The sequence below is a fragment of the Lepisosteus platostomus genome, chromosome 4 (assembly GCF_059453375.1).
Source record: "Lepisosteus platostomus isolate fLepPlt1 chromosome 4, fLepPlt1.hap1, whole genome shotgun sequence".
In the NCBI taxonomy this organism is placed as follows: Eukaryota; Metazoa; Chordata; class Actinopteri; order Semionotiformes; family Lepisosteidae; genus Lepisosteus; species Lepisosteus platostomus.
This window is the reverse complement of record NC_142614.1, coordinates 7,992,476-8,009,909: the sequence shown is the minus strand read 5'-3', so window position 1 is coordinate 8,009,909 and position 17,434 is coordinate 7,992,476. Positions and strand designations below refer to the sequence as shown.

At 47.8% G+C, this 17,434-nt stretch overlaps 1 protein-coding gene across 7 annotated transcripts; it reads left to right on the top strand.

The window, feature by feature from the left end:
- Positions 1-593: 593 nt before the first annotated feature.
- On the top strand, positions 594-15,926 carry LOC148672389 (uncharacterized). 7 transcript variants are annotated; one of them, XM_088628095.1, is made up of 10 exons: positions 1,487-1,628; positions 4,317-4,413; positions 4,689-4,890; positions 6,835-6,944; positions 8,310-8,514; positions 9,014-9,137; positions 9,247-9,509; positions 10,781-11,242; positions 13,138-13,407; positions 13,938-15,926. In XM_088628095.1, the coding sequence occupies exons 2-10, from the start codon at positions 4,334-4,336 to the stop codon at positions 14,475-14,477; spliced, it is 2,256 nt and encodes a 751-aa protein (XP_088484221.1). In that variant the 5' UTR covers positions 1,487-1,628; positions 4,317-4,333; the 3' UTR covers positions 14,478-15,926. The 7 variants fall into 7 exon arrangements, with proteins under 7 accessions (XP_088484220.1, XP_088484221.1, XP_088484219.1 ...); XM_088628093.1 differs by lacking the exon at positions 1,487-1,628 and adding an exon at positions 1,656-4,206 and having other exon boundaries at positions 10,784-11,242; XM_088628097.1 differs by lacking the exon at positions 1,487-1,628 and adding an exon at positions 1,658-4,206 and having other exon boundaries at positions 10,781-10,984.
- The last annotated feature ends 1,508 nt before the right edge of the window (positions 15,927-17,434 follow it).

The window sequence follows — 17,434 nt, the reverse complement described above, 5'->3', positions numbered from 1 at the left end:
TATCTCAAAGTTACATTTTAACAAAAAGTCAAGATTCCCAACATTCTGAAAAATTATGTTTGGAATAAAATTCCAAATACTATTTTTATTATTAATAAATTTCCTAATCCAATTTATTTTAAAAGTTATATTTGACATATAAAAGTCTATAACATTCAAACCACCTTGGTTTTTTGGTTTACTCAGAAGGTGTTTCCTAATATAATGAGGTTTATTCTTCCAAATAAAGTTGTATAATAGTTTATCAAACTCATCAATAAGATGCGAAGGTACATTCAGTGAAAGCGAGGCGTATACAAAGCGAGATATACCTTCTGCTTTCGACAGTAGAACCCGACCTGCCAACGATAGGTCCCTCATTAACCAAGACTGAAATCTTTTTTTAGTTTTATCTAATATAGGCATAAAATTCAATTTACATCTTTCATCTTGGTCTTTACAGATTATAATACCCAAATAACGAACCACTTTCTTCACAGGTATATTCACTATTGCGCCTGTATAAAAGTTTTCCTCTGGCTCTCCGTGTTTCTTTTACGTAGAGAGTGACGTAGCTAGGCGGAGTTGGGCACCTTCCAGCGAGCTCCCGGAAGCAGGAAGTGTGGACGCCATCTTGTTTGGGTCAACTCTCGCTTTTCGCCCGTATTTTAGTCCCCGTCAAGCGCCTGGGTTTAACTGCGATGCCGCAGCAGTGCGCTGCCTTTAACTGTTCGGTCAGGCGCTCAGCGCGCACAAGGGACCACGGGATAACATTTCACAGGTAATGTTGTACGATATGGATGCTACGTTATTAAATGTTCCTCCAAAAATGCAGTTTGTCCAGCGTCGCACGGGCCCAACGACGTTCGCTGTCTAACACTAAGTTATATACCCCAAAGTAGCACAAATACTAATAAAGTTAAAAAAGTATATAAATAACTCCCAATTACCTGTGGTATAACCCAGTGAAGATTAATTCGCATCTGTAAAGACGTAGGGGTGCATTTGAGGTGTCAATCTTCATTGTTTAACTTTTGATATTTAACATTGAAAGCTTTAGGATCGCATCGGGATTTGGTGTCAGATGTGCTTTGATTTATGTACCTTACTTTGTATGGTCGCTTTATTTTGCCTGGGTTATAAATCAAGTATTCGACCAAAACGACATGCACATTACTAATGTACACGCCTTCCCTTCAGTTTTAAAAGTTATTTTCTAAATTTCTCTATTCAGAGATGTGTATTATTTAAAAATGGTTATTTAAATTGTATTTATTACACCTCTTAAGACCTTTACTGCTGTTTGTTGTCATTACTGTGTAACTGTTTTAAACCGAAATAGCACGAACGACTAATAAATACCGTTTTAGAAACTCAGTGAACCGCTGTAAATATTTTACTGTTGTAAAACACATTGGTGTTTTTTGCCCCCACATGCTCCTAGCTTTCCGAAAGACGAGGTGCGAAAAATCCAGTGGCGCTTAGCTGTGTGCCGACAGGGTGCCGGCAGGACTCTGTGGGAGCCCACGAAAAACAGCTATTTGTGCAGCAGACACTTTAGACCGGAGATGTTCGACAGAACCGGCCAGAATGTTCGCCTGAGGGAGAACGCTGTGCCCACGGAATTTGATTTCACGGATAAGACGGAGGTATGTCCTATTAAAAAGTGGGTTCTTCAGCCCTATCACCCCCTAGACCTCAGAACTGGAGCTCAGCAGATGTGAGCCTGGCCAGTACCTGGAGGGGAGACCTCCTGGGGGAGAGCTGAGGTTGCTGCTGGGAGAGGTGTTAGGGGGGCCAGTAGGGGGCGCTCACCCTGTGGTCTGTGTGGTACCTAATGCCTCACTATAGTGACAGGGCCATGACAGTGTAAAAAAGGTGCTGTCCTTTGGATGATTTTTAAAACCTAGGTCCTGACTCTTTGTGGTAATTACAAATCCCAGGGTGTTTCTTGAAAAGAGTAGGGGTGTTACCCCAGTGTCATGGCGATGTTGCACTGGTGCTGAGCGTACTGGTGCTCTCTGGCCGCCGTTGCGTCATCCAGGTGGGGTTACACATTGCTGCTGGTGGAGGGGAGTCCCCAGTAACTGTAAAGAGCTTTAAGTGGAAAGCACACTATATGAGTGTAAGGATCTCATCGGTTAACTCGGCTTCCTTGCTACAACCCTCTTTCTAGCAAGGGAGTGGTGAGGCGAGGGCCGTGCTTGTGCACAGTGATGAGGGCTCTTGCACTCCGGTCTCTGAAACTGGTGCAGTCGCAGCTGTGTGCCGCACGCACACCATAGACCAGAGCGCACAGGGCAAAACGCTGCAAGAACTCTCAGGTGGACAGGGGTGTGCAGTAGTGGTGAGGAATCTGCACCCGGGGACAAGCCATGTCAGTTTTCAAAACTGGGGATTGTATTTCCTTATGCTTATGTTCCGTGCTACCAGTTGTGTGTTGCTTTGAACAGTGGTCAGCTGCCAGTGTCATTCTTATTTACCGTCCTGTGGCGGACTGTGCACTGTGTGGTGTTGTGTATTGTACTGTGCATGTCCCAAGGGGATGGCAAGAATAAGAATCCCAGTGTACTATGCATGTACATATGGCAGATAAACTCCCTCTCTGTTCGGTTTCCCTTATCTGTACAGGATGTACAGTAGACCTAAATATTTTGTACCAAGAAAGCTGATGAAACAGTTGTGTGTAACATAACACCCCACAGCAGGGAGTTTCCCTGTTTTAAACCTGTCTCCTAACTCCTTGGAATAACTGTCAGCTTTTGCCAATACATTCGAGGAGTGATGGATTCCCTGTGTGTGTTGGATCACATAATCCCGTTTCTGTTGCCACAGTACGGTTCTGTACAAAGATGCCAACAAGAAGACTGTGACCCCCTGTTATTGTACTTAAGAGCTGTAGTGTGTTGAAATCAGCACAGCCTATGCTGATGGTATGAGGGGAAATGTTTCTGAACTGTTGCCTAGAGGCTGTGTGCCAAGCAGTTACTGCACTAATTCACTTTTGCATCAGCTTGGTCACACTTTCTAATGAGAACCAGGGTCTCCTGCTGAATCCCATGAGTACCTTATTAAGCGTTCTCATGGAATTAGAAGGTGTGATGGAATAACCCACAGGATAATGCTCGCCCCTAGCTTGAAATAACGTTATCCACGTTGTGAGTTAGTAACATTTTCTAACAATGGCCACGAACCCTATATTCATGGTGAACTGCGTATGAAGGATGTTGGGCTCGGGCTTCATGTCTTATTCCTTGACAGCTTTGTGAGAATTCACTAGGATTCTTTTTTTCAGTTCAGATTCTGAGGCTGAATGTTTTGTGGGTGTTACAGCACATGGCAAAATGAAGTTTGCTCAACCCTGCGGTTAGTGTTACCAGTGGAAGAAGATGCTGAATGTTGACCAGGGAAAAGCTCAAACAAGGGCTCGAGCACCGCAATCTTGCTGGTAACTTCAACAGCAGTGTTTCCTAGCTCTGGTCCTGGTGATGTCCTAGGTCCTAGGGCAGCACCCCTACTGTGATCAATGCCTTTAAGTGGCGGGCTTGCTTGTTTAAACCACAGGTTTACCTGTTCCTGCGCTCTGCCCCCAGCTTCAGAAACACCCAGTTTCTATGTGTATGATTCCCAACAGGACCTGCAGTGCATCCCAGGCAGATGACTGAAATCCTCTTTGATTGAAATGTTTGAGAGAACAAGGCTGAAGATAAAATGCAGAAGGGAGGGTATTTGTCTGAAGAAATTCTGTTATTGACCATCTTCAGTATGGAGTGTGTCCTATTTACCAGTTTGACAAACAGTATTAATTGACAAGGTGGGCAGTAAAAAATCAGAATGTGGTGAAATTAACTGGGGGGGAATACAATAAAGAGATTTTCAACATGTTATAAAGTAGGATTTACTCGCATGTTAGTGTAGAGGTGTAATACTGCAGTTTGCACTGTCATCGCTTTCAGTGCCGGGTATTAACATTGCTTTGTCTATATGTAATCCACCCCAATCCCTATAGACAGCGCTGCATCAAGTGCAGTTTTAGCAGTCTAGTCTGCACATTACGTCATTTTTACGCGCGGGGACACTCGCCATCTTGTCTAGGTATTGGGGGATCTGTGAGTGTGTTATTGTGGTTGTTCTTTTATGTATAGTTATCTTAGAACAGGTGGCGACTCGTCTAGTGAAATGCAAAACCGTTTTTGTTTTCTATTATGCAAGTAAAAGTATTTTACGGTAAGTGTCGCGCTATAAAAACAAGAACACCACCTTTTCAAACTGAGACTGCTACTGTCAATTAATTGTTTTGCATAAATTGGATACGATGTTCTCTTTCCCCTTCATAGCGTTCATATTATACGACATGCCCGTCTATTGCGCTGCTATTAATTGCTCAGAACTCCGCAATGAAGACACGTTGAGGAGGGGAATCAGCTTCCACGGGTAACGGAGAAATTAACTAATATGAGCTATGAACTTGCTCGGTGGTCGTACGTGCATGCTTTTAGAGAATGAATATCGCTTAAAGCATCAATTCGGCAACCAATGTTTTTGCGTGCTGTACGGAGAGATTAAATATGTAAAACGTTTTGTCCTGAAGGTGTAGCAAGTGCATGTTGAGAATTATTGGGGAAGGACATTTTCACTTTTAAAACCGTGAAGTTTAAAACCGGTGTAATGTTCGGTTTTGACGTGAAATGTTTTGTCGTAATATTCAGTTTTCCAAAGAATCGGTTGAGAAGAAATCAGTGGAGACTTGCAGTTCTACGGCAGACCACCGATAACAAACTTTGGGAGCCCACGAAATTTAGCGTTTTGTGCAGCAAACATTTCAGAGAGGAAATGTTTGACCGAACTGGGCAAACAGTTCGTCTGAGGGATCACGCTGTGCCTACGGAATTTGTCTTCGGAGTTAGGAAGGTAGGTGTTGTGTAAAATCCCTTCTCCTTATGCGCTTGTGGACTCGGCTCAAGTGTTTTCAACGACAGTTAAAAGGCGGAGCGATTTCATGTCCGTCATTTTTGTTGTGGTATCCGATTACGTCACATCCTGTTTTAGAATGAGGTCGGCCATCTTTCGCCGGTGATAAAAGTATAGTTTCTGTTAGGAAAGGTGCGTATTATTTGTATTTTATCAACAAGACTGAACAAATGCTTCATTATTGTATATACCTTAGGAATGTTGCTTTAAGCTAGCAGATGTTAGTTTTATCGGATACAGACGGATTAAACGCTTGACATTTAGAGCGATGCAGTGCCTTGAGAAAGTCTACACACCCTTTCCAAAGTAACACATTTTGTGGTCTTAACAGCCTTAAATAAGGACGCCTCCAAATCCGAAATTTCTACCTCTATTTACACATTGTTACGAACAGCCATGCCAGTGACAAACACATGCTCGTTTCTGAAACGTGATTACAAATACAAAACCCTGAAAAATGGCCTGGATGAGTGCAACACCCCTTAGTGACAGTAGTTGTATATTGGCTTTGGTGTAACCAGTTGCTTTCCAGATCGTACAGCAAGCTAATTAGCCCCCTCCTGTGTTCAACTGTCGTAAGTCTGGCGATTTTAGAATAAAATCATCCTTCCTGCAAGTCTGATCAGCTAAAGATTTGGCTCTGGGCAACAAGGAGCTGTTCAAACACCTCTGGGATAAAGCTGTGGGTTTGATTTATATGGACATAAAAGGAAAATATATTCGGACTTAACGAGTCTTCATTTCAGGCTGTTAGGCCACAAAATGTTACTTTGGAAAGGGTGTGCAAAGTTCTTTAGGCACTGTAAGTTTTAGAGGTTTTAAAATACATCGTGGACTGTATGTACCCTTCACTGAAATACAGTTTATGGAATCTAAATGATCAATTTAAAGCACAGGACTTGTCATTGTGTGTAGATATGAGAGATGAGAGAATATTAATGTGTTTCTGCATGTCCTCAATTCAATTCAAGCTTAATTGTCCCCTAGGGGATTTTTTTTTTTTTACGGCACAGTCAAACAACACAGTGACAAATAAACATTATCAAAAGGGAAGAGAATACAGTAGTGTCACAGGAGAAAAGAAACAAGAGACAAGGTAGTTACTTTGCATTGTTTAAGAGTGTGATTGCAGTGGGGATGAAAGATTTCCTGAGTCTGTTGGTTTTACACCTGGGGGCACAGAGGCGTCTCCCAGATGGGAGGAGTGTGAATTCTCAATGAAGGGGGTGAGACACACACTCCCTGATGCTTTTGGCTTTCTTAGTCACCCTCTGTTTGTAAAGGATGCTAAAGTTGATTTGCTAAAGCTTGAATTGAATATCCTCTGACCTAAAAACCTATAAGTGCTCAATTTCTGAGAAATGTTAAATAATGTAATTGGATTATTTTCTTCACTTGGGGTCTACAGTGTTTCAGTTTCTGTACTGTGTCAAGGAATGGGGCGTGGGAGGGCAGATTGGGCGTGCTTAAAAGGGTGATGTGATCAAAACAGCGCACCAAAGAGCAATGTAATTGGCTCCACATGCAAGAGAGCTCAAGAGTCAGGGGTGTGGTTGAGGTATATAGGGGTGATGCATTCCCATGTCGCCTGGCAGAGGCCACAAGAGGGCGCTACCTGCCAAAGGTGTACTTCTGATGTGGGGAAAAATCCAGGAAGTGTTTTGGACAAGGATCCAAACACCTCTCATTTAAAAGACCCTGCAACTGGTTAAAGTCAGGGAGGGAGTCTTTTGTTCATGAAGAGATCAAAAGACCCAGATCAAAGTCCCTGCAAGATTTAGGCATTGCCATAAAACACACAACTGGGGAATTTTATTTGACTTCTTTCCCTGACATTCTCATGTTTGCCGTCTCTTTGAATGGGGCTCTGCTGTTCTGTTCCAGGGGTCTGCTGAGGACGAGTCCAGCCTGGACATGCCTTCCAGCTGCGTCGCCGTCAACTGCTCCGAGGAGAGGAGCCAAGACACCTTGAACAGGGGCATCACTTTCCACAGGTACGGAGCTGCACTCTGGTGTCGGCTCTGATAATCCAAATGGGGGGAAAAAATGCTCAGTCTTAAAGGTGTTGGACCTCACCTGACATATCATTCGAGCAGGCTTGCGTCTGTTTGAAGTTCAACTCCTTAGAGTCGACCATTGTAAAGGGATATTTGTAAAGAAGATAGTTGTGTATTCGCCTCTTTCCCGGAACTAGCAAAGGGAATGCATGATGGAGCCATTTAGTGAAGTCCAAATAGGAAAAAAAAACACTTCCATTATTAGTGGAAATGCCAGTTCTTATAGCAGGGGTGGATAAGCTATGGACCAAGGACCATATGTGGCAGGTTGAGAGGTTTTATTCGTGCCCATGTCACATTTCAGAATAGTTCAAGTAGGGAGCTGTGTCAGCATGCGTAGGCTGCAAAGGAACAAGTAAAGGTTTATTCTATGCTGAAAAAGAGAAGAAAGGAAATGCGCTGTTTTGGCTGGGGAGCCTTCTTCTGGTGTGAAGAAGTCATTTCAGAATGGTCAGCCTGTAATATTTTTTTATTTCAGTACATGAGCACTAGATGGCGCATTACAAACATGCCAGCCTTTTCTCACCCAGAGGTCAGACTTGCACTTCTTCTCCACTTAATTGTCAGATAACCAAACTAAGTTAGCATCACAGGAATTGCAATTAGAGCTTATTGATCTCCAGTGCATCACTGTCTTTAAGGAAAAGCTAATTTCTGTCAAAATGGATGAAAATTATTGAATGCGACAACGTTTCCAGACATCTGACTGGCACCACAGAATATGCTGGTGTCTCTACCTTTGTACGTTAAGCATGCTGAAGATCAACAAGTCCCATCACAGAGCCCAGCTTACTAATGAGTACTTGAGCTCTGTACTGCAGGTTTCTGCTCCAGGAATAACGTCAGGCTTTGATTTCTGTGTAAAGAGGGCTGACCAGCTGCACTGTTCCTTTTATTCAAGCATGTTGGTTCCATTGTATTTAGGCAACAGGTTTGCATTTCATTTTGACTCTGAATACTTCGATTTTTTGTTTTAAAAGATGTGGTAGTGTATCTATTAACTAGTATTAGAGGCCCAGCTTTCAATTTCTAAAACTTAATTTTGGCCCAGAATATGACATAATTTTGTGATTCTTGTCCTTTCTGTTCAGGGGAGAGAAAGATCCGCTTATCAAATTTAGAATGTGGAACTAGCTGCCATGTCATGTAGTTGATACCGATTTCCCTGGGATGCTTCAGGAAATGTGCTGGGTGAGACCCTCGGTTTTCCACATTATGGCTGAGTAGCCGCGCAAACCTCACGGGACAGGAAGGAGCTGCTCTCTCTGGGGGGCCTTCACGTTTGCGCTGGTTCCTTCCCAGGTTTCCTAAGGACCCGGTGCGCCGCAGGCAGTGGCGGGCGGCCATTCGCCGGCAGACGCCCGACAAGAGGCTGTGGGAGCCGACCAAGAGCAGCGTGATCTGCAGCAAGCACTTCACCCCGGACACGTTCGACCGCACCGGCCAGACGGTCCGTCTCCGCGCCGCCGCCGTGCCCAGCCTCTTCGACTTCGCCAGCAAGAGGAAGGTAACATCCCTGGGCCACACCCGGCGGCGCCAGGCTGTCAGGCGGCTCAACCAGTAAAGGCTTTTGACCTTGGGTCAAGAGGTGGAACTCTGTGACCCTGGTGTTGCACAGCGTAGGAATTTAGGATTCTATTTTTTATCACTTTATTTTGGGATGACTCCAGCGCTGTGTTTGATGCCTCTGTACCATGAGCTCTTTAATGACCACATTGCTGATTTAACATACCATCTGTTGATCCGCCGATACAATCTGCCATCTAGTCCCGGAGGTTTGATTAAAATCGGCTACAGGGGTGCCACCACAAGCAGTTTATCTTCAGGTGTCGAGAGGCCCCAAATTAACACTGCCTCCCGACCCTCCCTCTTTTTTACGTCCCACGTTTTGCCTGTCCCGTGCCCCTGGGGTCCAGACGGTTACTGAGACCGTTTGTAGTTTTCTTCGTGGCCGTCAGGACGCTGGGTTTGGGGATAATGAGCCGCCCTTTGTGCTCTTTCGTCAGCGAGGCGAAGAGGGCGAGGAAGAGCAGCAGGACGGGAAGGAGGAGCAGCCGAGGTGCCGTTGCAGGGACCGACGGAGGAGAAAACAGCCGAGAGGTGCGAAGACCCCAGCTCCAAGCACGCCAGGTACCGGCCCCCTTTCCCGTTCGACGTCGGGTCGCCGAGCGAGCTCGCAGGCTGGCTCGGCCCTGTCCTCCCTGCTCACGCGTCCTCCCCTCCCTCCCTCCCATCCCAGACGGCGCCTCCAGTATAGGAGACCTGGTTCTGGCTGCAGAGCTGATGGAGGTGGTCACCGACACGGTGCGGGCGGTGCAGCTGGGCATCCGGGTCCAGCGCGGCTTCGAGAACGACCACGGCAACTACTCGCTGCCCTCCGACCCGGCTGTGCTCAGCAGCCTGGTCCGCACCCTGGCGCAGGACCAGCACCGGCAGGAGCAGGCGCTGCTCAACCTGAAGGTGGCAATGGAGAACAGGGACAAGCTCTTCCAGAAGAAGAAGGTACGGTGCCTGGGAAAACTGCTCCTTCAGAGAATCCCCGGCTTTTCTCCTTTTCCTTTCAGCTCGCTGTTCTGGAATATCCCTGTGTTGAGGTAGAACAAATATATTCCCGGGCCTGAACCATTTTACTGCGCCATCTGCTGATATTGCTTTTGAGCTAAGTGTTTTGAGATGTGACCTTTAAGAGCACTATATAAAATAAAAGTTTTATTATTATTATTATTATTATTATTATTATTATTATTAAATCACTGATACAGATACCTTATCCTGGAGAGCTGCTGAAAACGGTCTTCCCTTAATGACTTGATTTGCATCAGTTGTTCATTTCATGGGTCTTGATGATCAGTTCGCAGGCTTTTATTCATTGACAATTATAAGATACCAATCCAGCTTGGTGGACTGTGGCCCTCTGGGGCCTGCAGCAAATATCTCGGGTTTAAAGGAACTTTTTAGTCTTCTAATGAGAAGGACGGTCAAGGGAAACTTGGCTCAAGTGCTTGAGTGCTAGGAGACGGGAACAGAATACCCAGTCTTGTTGTCTACCTGGTACCTTGGCTTATCTCAAACATCTGGGTGAGATTAATTTGCTATTAACAGCAACGCAAACGATCACGGTGGCCCAAATGGCCTCATCTCGCTCTTAAGGACACTAAGCAGTTGAGGCTCATTAATCCATTTCATTTGTATTCTTTGTTCAGCCTTGTTAACCTGTCTCTCCTCTCAGCTTTTAAAAGGTCAATATCTGATCAATATCCAGACCCATATCTGGATATGGGATGCAGCTCTTATTTCCCTCACCTGAATAGGGGTGTCATGTCAAGGGTGAGCCCTTGACGGTGGTACGGGATATTAGCTAATTACTGAGCCCACCCAGCTCTTTCACAACAGATCTCCTGAAGCAGGTTTAGCTCTGTCAGAGCGAGCTGTTAGTTGTAGTTAAGCGATTAGTTGGAGTAAAAACCAGAAGCCATGGAGGGCTCCTCTAAACCCAGGACTAGGGGTGTCCCATTCTGTTCAGAGGGCATCTGTGTGTTCAGGTTTCGTAGATCAATTTAAAGCAGTTGAGACAAGAATAAGCTGATGTGGTCCATTAAGAACGTGGAATGAAAACCTGCAGACACCTCCAGGATCATTGTCGGATAACTGAACAGTTCTTAGATAACTAATTCGGGGTCTCCCGAGCTTTCTGGGCACGCTGATTTCAGCTGAGCCAAGATGCAAGCGGCCGCCCGAGTAGTAAAGGAGCCCTTCCTGCTGTGATGATGCAGAAGCAGTGGGAGTGGGAGCTGCACATGGCGACGGCGGCCCGCGACGCGCGGATCGAGGCCCTGGAGGACCAGCTGGCCCAGCTGCGGGCCGAGGGGGCGGCCACCCAGCGCGAGCTGCGCCAGGCCCGGGCGGAGGCCAGCGCCAGCGCGGAAGCCATGCTGAGCCTGGGCACCCAGCTGCGGGAGCGCCGCCACCGGAGCCAGGTGGGCACGCTGTCGGCCTGCGCCCTCCGCGACAGCCCCAAGTGGCTGCGCTTCTACACCGGCTTCGACAGCTACGCCCGCTTCCTCTCCTTCCTGCACTTCCTGCAGAGCGGGGACGGATCGGGGCTCTGCTGGCAGCAGCCCTGCCTCCCCGAGGAAGGGGGGGGGCAGGGAGCCGGAGCGGGAGCCCCCGAGGGCTACCTGGAGGTCACGACCCCAGCTTCTGAATGCAGCAACTTCAGTGGTGATCTAACGCAGGTAGGGACTTGTGTAGAGGGTGGCGGTACAATCTGAATTGTCTGAGCCTGACCCCTTTTAGCTTCAACCATGTTTTTCCTGTTTGGTGGATAGATGCATTCCCACACCTAGTTTTAAAGCTACTATAACGTTTTCCTATCAGCAAAGCCTAGGAATAAAAACCATGTCGGTGTGTGCAATTGCATCGTGAGATGCATTATTGTACTCTGCTCTCCACCGTCCTTCGCCTATTGCAAGCTCATCATAGCACAGGAGAGGTCTGAGTCTTTGGCTTTGCGTCCTAGAAATGTTTCTCTTTAGATGTTTTAATGCCTCATTTCTTCCACCTGTATTTAACATGGTCCTACAGATCCGCCAAAAGTTCCCTACCTAAGCACTGACATTTCTTTAGGCCCCGAGTTCTGAAGGAAGCTTTGAAAATGCTGACCGTGCTCGTTGTAACAGGATTCTGTCTCCTTTGAGTTTTTATTAAGTTTAATGTTTAATGTTCTCGCATCCTTTATGTCCCCAGGTCTTGTGCCTTTCACTTTAGCTCCACAACTGACTTAAAGGCTATAGCTTAAGTTTCTGGATCTGCATTCAGTTTTGCATACATGTGTGGGTTCTTCACATGCTCAGCCAGCAACTGTGCTCAGCAGGAGCAGAGGTTTGGACCCGAGTGTGCTCTGACGTTAGCCAGCTCGTACCCACTTTCCCCAAGCAACGGCACCACGATTGGCCAAGGCGTCCTGTGCTCAAGGCCTGCTGTCCCAGGCCACGCTGGGCGCCCTCGCTGATGTGGTTTGATGCAGCTGTGCGTGCGTGCAGCAGTGTGAAAAATGGTGGACGTGTCCTTCTGCAGGGAATCAAGCGTTCATTGCCTTCCCCTCTGGAAGCCTGCCAAACTTTTGTTTTTCTCTGCAGTTATGATCTAGCTGAAGCAGACTAATGACTAAGGACTCTTTTACAGAAGAAAATGAAAGCAAGTATCGTGACAGAAGGAAAAATAGCTGGGGATCATGCAGAGAACAAGTGCACAGTGCAATAAGGAAGAAATATAGCCACTGATTGCAGATATAAATCATCAGTATCTCTGGCACCATGGTATATAGCCAGCTGCACACTATTTGTTCCAACTACTCTGATACTATTAATACTATTGTCTAATCTGATTACAGGGGAACTCTTCAGATCTCCCCCTCACTGTCTCTTCGGTCTTTTTAAACTGCCGTTGATTACATAACAGCTTTTCCATGCGGAACACAAAAATATAACTGTGTGGCCTGATGACATATGGGTATGAAATGGTATACTGCCTTGACCTTGGCACGCTGCAGCCGTTTTCAAAGTTGGGTGATGGTTTGGAGATTTGCAAGTATTTTTTGTATAAGCGCCTCAGGTAGTGTTGAGCACGTCAGTCCCATTCTGCAAGATGAAAACAGGAAATGGCTTCAGGTTTTCAATTCGTTTATTGGTTCAAAGATCCAGTCTAGCCATTTCACAAAAGATCTAAGATTATGCTTGGACAATAAGCATGTATTGGTAAAAAATTACAATATTAAGTCCATTAATAGGCATTAGGCCGCCACGTGCGACCAGTACACCTGTATAACTGGAAGCAGCGTCCTCCTTTTTTTAAGGGTACTGTGCTTAACGGCTGCACGATCTGTGAATTCCATCCTATGCCTGTTTGGCATTAACAGTTTTTGATGATCGGTGTCCATCTCGTACACCTGGCCTTAAAGCAGCAGCAATTTTAAATCCTGTCCTTTATTGAAGAGTAAAAACCGAACAGGATCAATGAGAGACATAATCGCGATGAGGCCCGTTCCAGAAACGGGGCGGGATCTCGCCGCAGGGGGGCGTGCCCCCCCAGCCCGGGCGCCTGACGGCTGCCCGCCTCTCCGTCTCTCCAGGTCTCGGACACGGAGGCGCCGGCGGACGTCTGGACGGCAGCCGGGGCGGCGCAGGCGGACGGCGAAGGGGAGGCGAGGGAGCCGCTGCGCAGGACAGAAGGGGGCGCCCCCAACCTGCTGAGCGCCGAGGACCAGCTGCTGCTGGTGCTGGCCCGGCTCCGGCTGGGCCTGCTGCTCCAGGACCTGGCCTTCCGCTTTCGGGTGGCGGAGTCCACGGTCTCGCGGATCTGGGTGCACTGGATGGAGCTGATGCAGAAACGGCTGCAGCAGGTGAGCCCAGAGAGAAGTCTACAGCCCCGTCTTGATTTCTGAAACAGCGCCCGAATCGGATCTTTTCACTTCAGCTGTTCGGGCCTGTGGGGAGCCAGTGATGTGAGCTCCTGCTGTGCTTTTACTCCGGCAATCGTTGCGTTATAACTAACAACAGCAACTTTTATTTATAAAGCGCCCTTCCAAACCCCCCAAAACACTGGGATAAAGAAAAAAAAGACAAAAAAAATACAATTAAACGTAAGAGCAGAAAACAAATTAAACTTATGTTTCTAGAGGTGGAACGTAGGACAATCCGACGCAGACTTTGGTAAAAAGGAAAGTTATAAGTTTGGGTTTGAACAGATTCAAAGAGCTTGTCTCTTGTAGAGGAGGATGGAAGGTCGTCTGACACACTGGAGCGGCAACAGTAAGGGCTCGGTCCCCAGAAGTGTGAGGCTTAGCCCTAGCTACAGTGAGCAGCGGACCAGCCTCAGCTGAACGGAGCCTCCGGGATTGAAGTCTAACGAGTTTCCAATAATCCTTTCCAGATCCCAGTGAAGTGCAGCCAGCGCTATATTAGCTTTTTCCGGCCCAAGCACACCCTCATCCTGGGGGACGGCCTGACCCTCACCGTGCTGGAGTGCGCCGACCTCCTCTTCGAGGTGCCCTCTCGAGACCGCCAGCGCGGCGGCGGCTCGGACAGGGCGGGCGAGGGCCCCCCGGACCTGGTGTCCCAGCCTTACCGCGCCCTGTGCCCGCGCCGCGGCTGCGTCCTGGCCTCCCCGGCCGGCTACCTGGGCTTTGCCAGCGCCGTGCGTCTGGAGGAGTGGGAGGCGCTGGGCGCTGAGGACCTCCTGCCCAGCCAGGCCCTGCCGCCCTACCTGTTCGACGAGGCCCCGGCGCCCGCCCTGCCCCCCGGCCGGCCGTCCCGCGAGGTGCTCAGCGTGCGCAGCCTGACGGACAAGGCCCTGAACTTCCGCTACCTGAGGGCCGTGCACCCGCTGAGCACGGCCGCCCAGCTGGACCGCGCCTGGGAGGTCTGCTGCTACCTGGCCTGCCTGCTGCACGAGCCCATGGGCCTGAGATAGGCGGGAGGGGAGGCAAGAGCAGGGAGCTGCGGTCCTGCTTGGGCTCAGTTCTGCTGGAGTCTGTGGGCCCGAGATCTCGAGAGAGAGGGGGAGCCGCCAGGAAGGGCCCGTCTGCTCTCCCAGCAGATGGAAGAAGAGAGCCGAGAGCACAGTAGAAGCGCAAAAGGCACCGGTCTCTCTGTAAGAGGGAGAGCAGGGCCTCCAGAATGGTCCACCCACAGGATCTCTTCACCGTCTGCTTCAGGGCCGGAGGGAGAGGAACTTCTCGGAGCCCGAAACCGTACGGGTCCCGGGCCGCAATGCTGTGGCTCAGAATTTATTCCAATCCAGGGCTCTACTTTCTGCTGTGATTGTACAAAACTAGATTCGCGTTTTGTACAAAAGAGCTCTGCTGCTGGAGGTAAATGGAGATGTAGTGTTTTTTTTTCCCCCATCGGTATGCCGTTTTCATTTGTGTGGTTTTTGCCCTCTTTCCTGGGGAACATTTTCTTAAGAAAAAAAAATGCGTCGCTTTATTTTCCCAGTTACCTAGCCCAGCGTGTGAAAGGCTTTTTGTTATGATGGGTCTTTTTTCAGAGAAGACCTTTGGCCCCGATTGTGTTATGTTGAGGAGAGATGCATCCATTTTTTTTGTGAGCATTTCCTTGAATCTCCCTTTATAGCCGTGCGGTTTATAATCGGCAGTGTGCTTCGTGCCTGGGCTCGGCCCTGCCCAGCGCCAGCGAAGAGAGAATGCTGCCCAGGTGATTGGTCCCCTCAATGTGGAGGAGTCCAGTGCCAGTTTGTCGCTGCTCGCACTCCACTTCGGAACGGGACCCCCCTGCTTGTTCAAGCTCATCCAGCTTCATCTGTTGCAAGTTCATGTCCTCGTGTGAAACGGGTGGTCACTTTTTCAATTTTAAGGGCTGTTAAACTTACCCTAGGTTTGTTAGCCTTAAATGTTGATCAGCTTCTTCTAAAATGTGCAGCGAAGAGTGAAGGTGGAGGGTGGTGTGTAGAATGTATGAGCAGTGCCCCCAGGGGTGCTTCAGGACTGTGTAATCTGTGGTCCTTGTACGGTGTAAGCCTTTCACTTGCCAGAGAGGTGTTCAATTAATGTTGTAACTGAGTCTGAGTACATGCAGAGTCTCTTGTCTGCAGTTCTACACGAAATTGCCTGGTACTGGCTGTGTTTGAAGTGTGTTAAGCAAAAACTCATGCCATCCTCACTGAAGGTGTGGTGGGTGTGCGTGAGGCACGTTAAACCAAAGGTCCACAAAAGTGGAGTCATTGAGAAATGACTGTACCGGTTTTTAGGACTTTTTGTAAAAACTTGTTTGAAGAGCTGGATTTCGGTCCTAAATACACTCAGCCCCGCTTCACGTTCTAGGAGCAATCCTCCCACTGAAACGTTTCAGCTCATGGTTTTATAATGTAAGATCAGTCAAAATAAAAGCCGTAGTGGTTTGAGTTCGTCTCTGGCTCAGGATTTGAATCCAAATGCACACAAAGGTTGCGGGATGCCAAGGTGGTTTGGGCCCAGCACTCCTGACCAGAAGCCTGCTGTCCAGTTTGAGTTGCTTGTAGTTGTGGAAGAATAGAACCATCTGAGTCTCACCAGCACTGACTGTTCTCCAGACAGGACTGCTGCACTTGGCCTGGCACTGTTGTAGACGAGTGTGGTTTTCCTGGATCCTGCAGCTTTATGTTGTAACAGCTTGTAATCTCAAGAAACGCAGCAATAAATCACATCCACCCGATTGTTCTCACAGAGCAGTCAGTCACAAGGCCGTGCTTGTGTCTCGATCACACAAAAACTTACCTGACACTTATTACTAAGAATGAAGTTTTCCAGTAAAAGTTAAGTTTTTGTTTGTGATGGGGTCCTAGTAACTTACTGCTATACTGCTGAAGGTCCAATGGCCTCTGCTACTATGTGTACTAAAGATTTTGTGACTGCTGGTTATTACTTTGTTTCTACTCTTTACCACCTTGCATTCTAAGTGCTGGTTTACGGATCACCTCATGTCCCTGAAAGGCGCAGAACATGTTGCTCAGCGGTACAGCGTGGTACAGTCCCTGGTGTTGCCTCATGCTCAGTATAGGGCTCATCTTTTCTTTAGAGTCATTATGGCCCCAGTTTCCATAAAAGGATCTGACAGTAAAGAGCTTCAGGGCTGAGGATGTGGCTTTTGTGGTAGAGCTCAGGCTCGACCCGTACGAGGTTCTGGGTTCAGTCCTTGGCATTCAGAGGAGTTATGCTTAAGTGGCAGGCTCATGTTTTCTCTTGATTCGGTCACACCTGTCTTCTAAAGGGGCCTGGAAGGGGTAGGTGATGGGCAGATGGGTTACCCCAGTGTCCAGGTAATGCACCCTCTCAAGGCATCTGAACAAGCCATATCCCTGACTGTAGAGAAAACATGACCCATGAATGCACCGTAAGACCTTATAGCCCAGAACAGAAACACTGGCTGTGACCATTTGGTGACGAGCTGAAATCTGATCAGAATAGACTGGATACATGGAGTGGGATGGAGAGAGAGAAGGAAGACCATGCTGGCTGTACATGAGCTGTTAAGAACTAACATGGTGGATGGTGGTACTAGGAAAAGCAGAGGGGTGAAGAATGGAACCAGTTAAGTAAAGACTTTTCTAAAGGAGATGAGAGAAAGTCACTCTCTGATATCCTTGGGCAGAGAGGTCCAGAGCTTGGGGGCATCACAGAAGAAGGCCCTATCACCCATCCAATGTAGACGGACTTGGGGGACAGTAAGGAGACCAGAATTAGAAGAGCGAAGTTTGCAAGGTGGGAAGTAGGGCGATAATAGTTCAGACAGGTACTGAGGTGCCAAGCCATGCAGAGCCTCATAGGTGAGCATGATCATAAAATCAAAGCAGATTATGCAATACAGATAGACTTGTTTGGCCTGGACAATTTTTGTCTCTGTGTTTAACTCGGCTCAGCTTACTCCCCTTAA

What these genes read in the sequence shown, in the direction of transcription:
- LOC148672389 (XM_088628092.1), top strand. Translation starts at nt 4,185, where the DNA reads ATGCAAGTAAAAGTATTTTACG. An exon ending in GCAAGTAAAAGTATTTTACG is followed by an intron (nt 4,207 to 4,316) that starts GTAAGTGTCGCG and finishes TCCCCTTCATAG; the next exon opens with CGTTCATATTATACGACATG. An exon ending in TTGTCTTCGGAGTTAGGAAG is followed by an intron (nt 4,891 to 6,834) that starts GTAGGTGTTGTG and finishes GTTCTGTTCCAG; the next exon opens with GGGTCTGCTGAGGACGAGTC.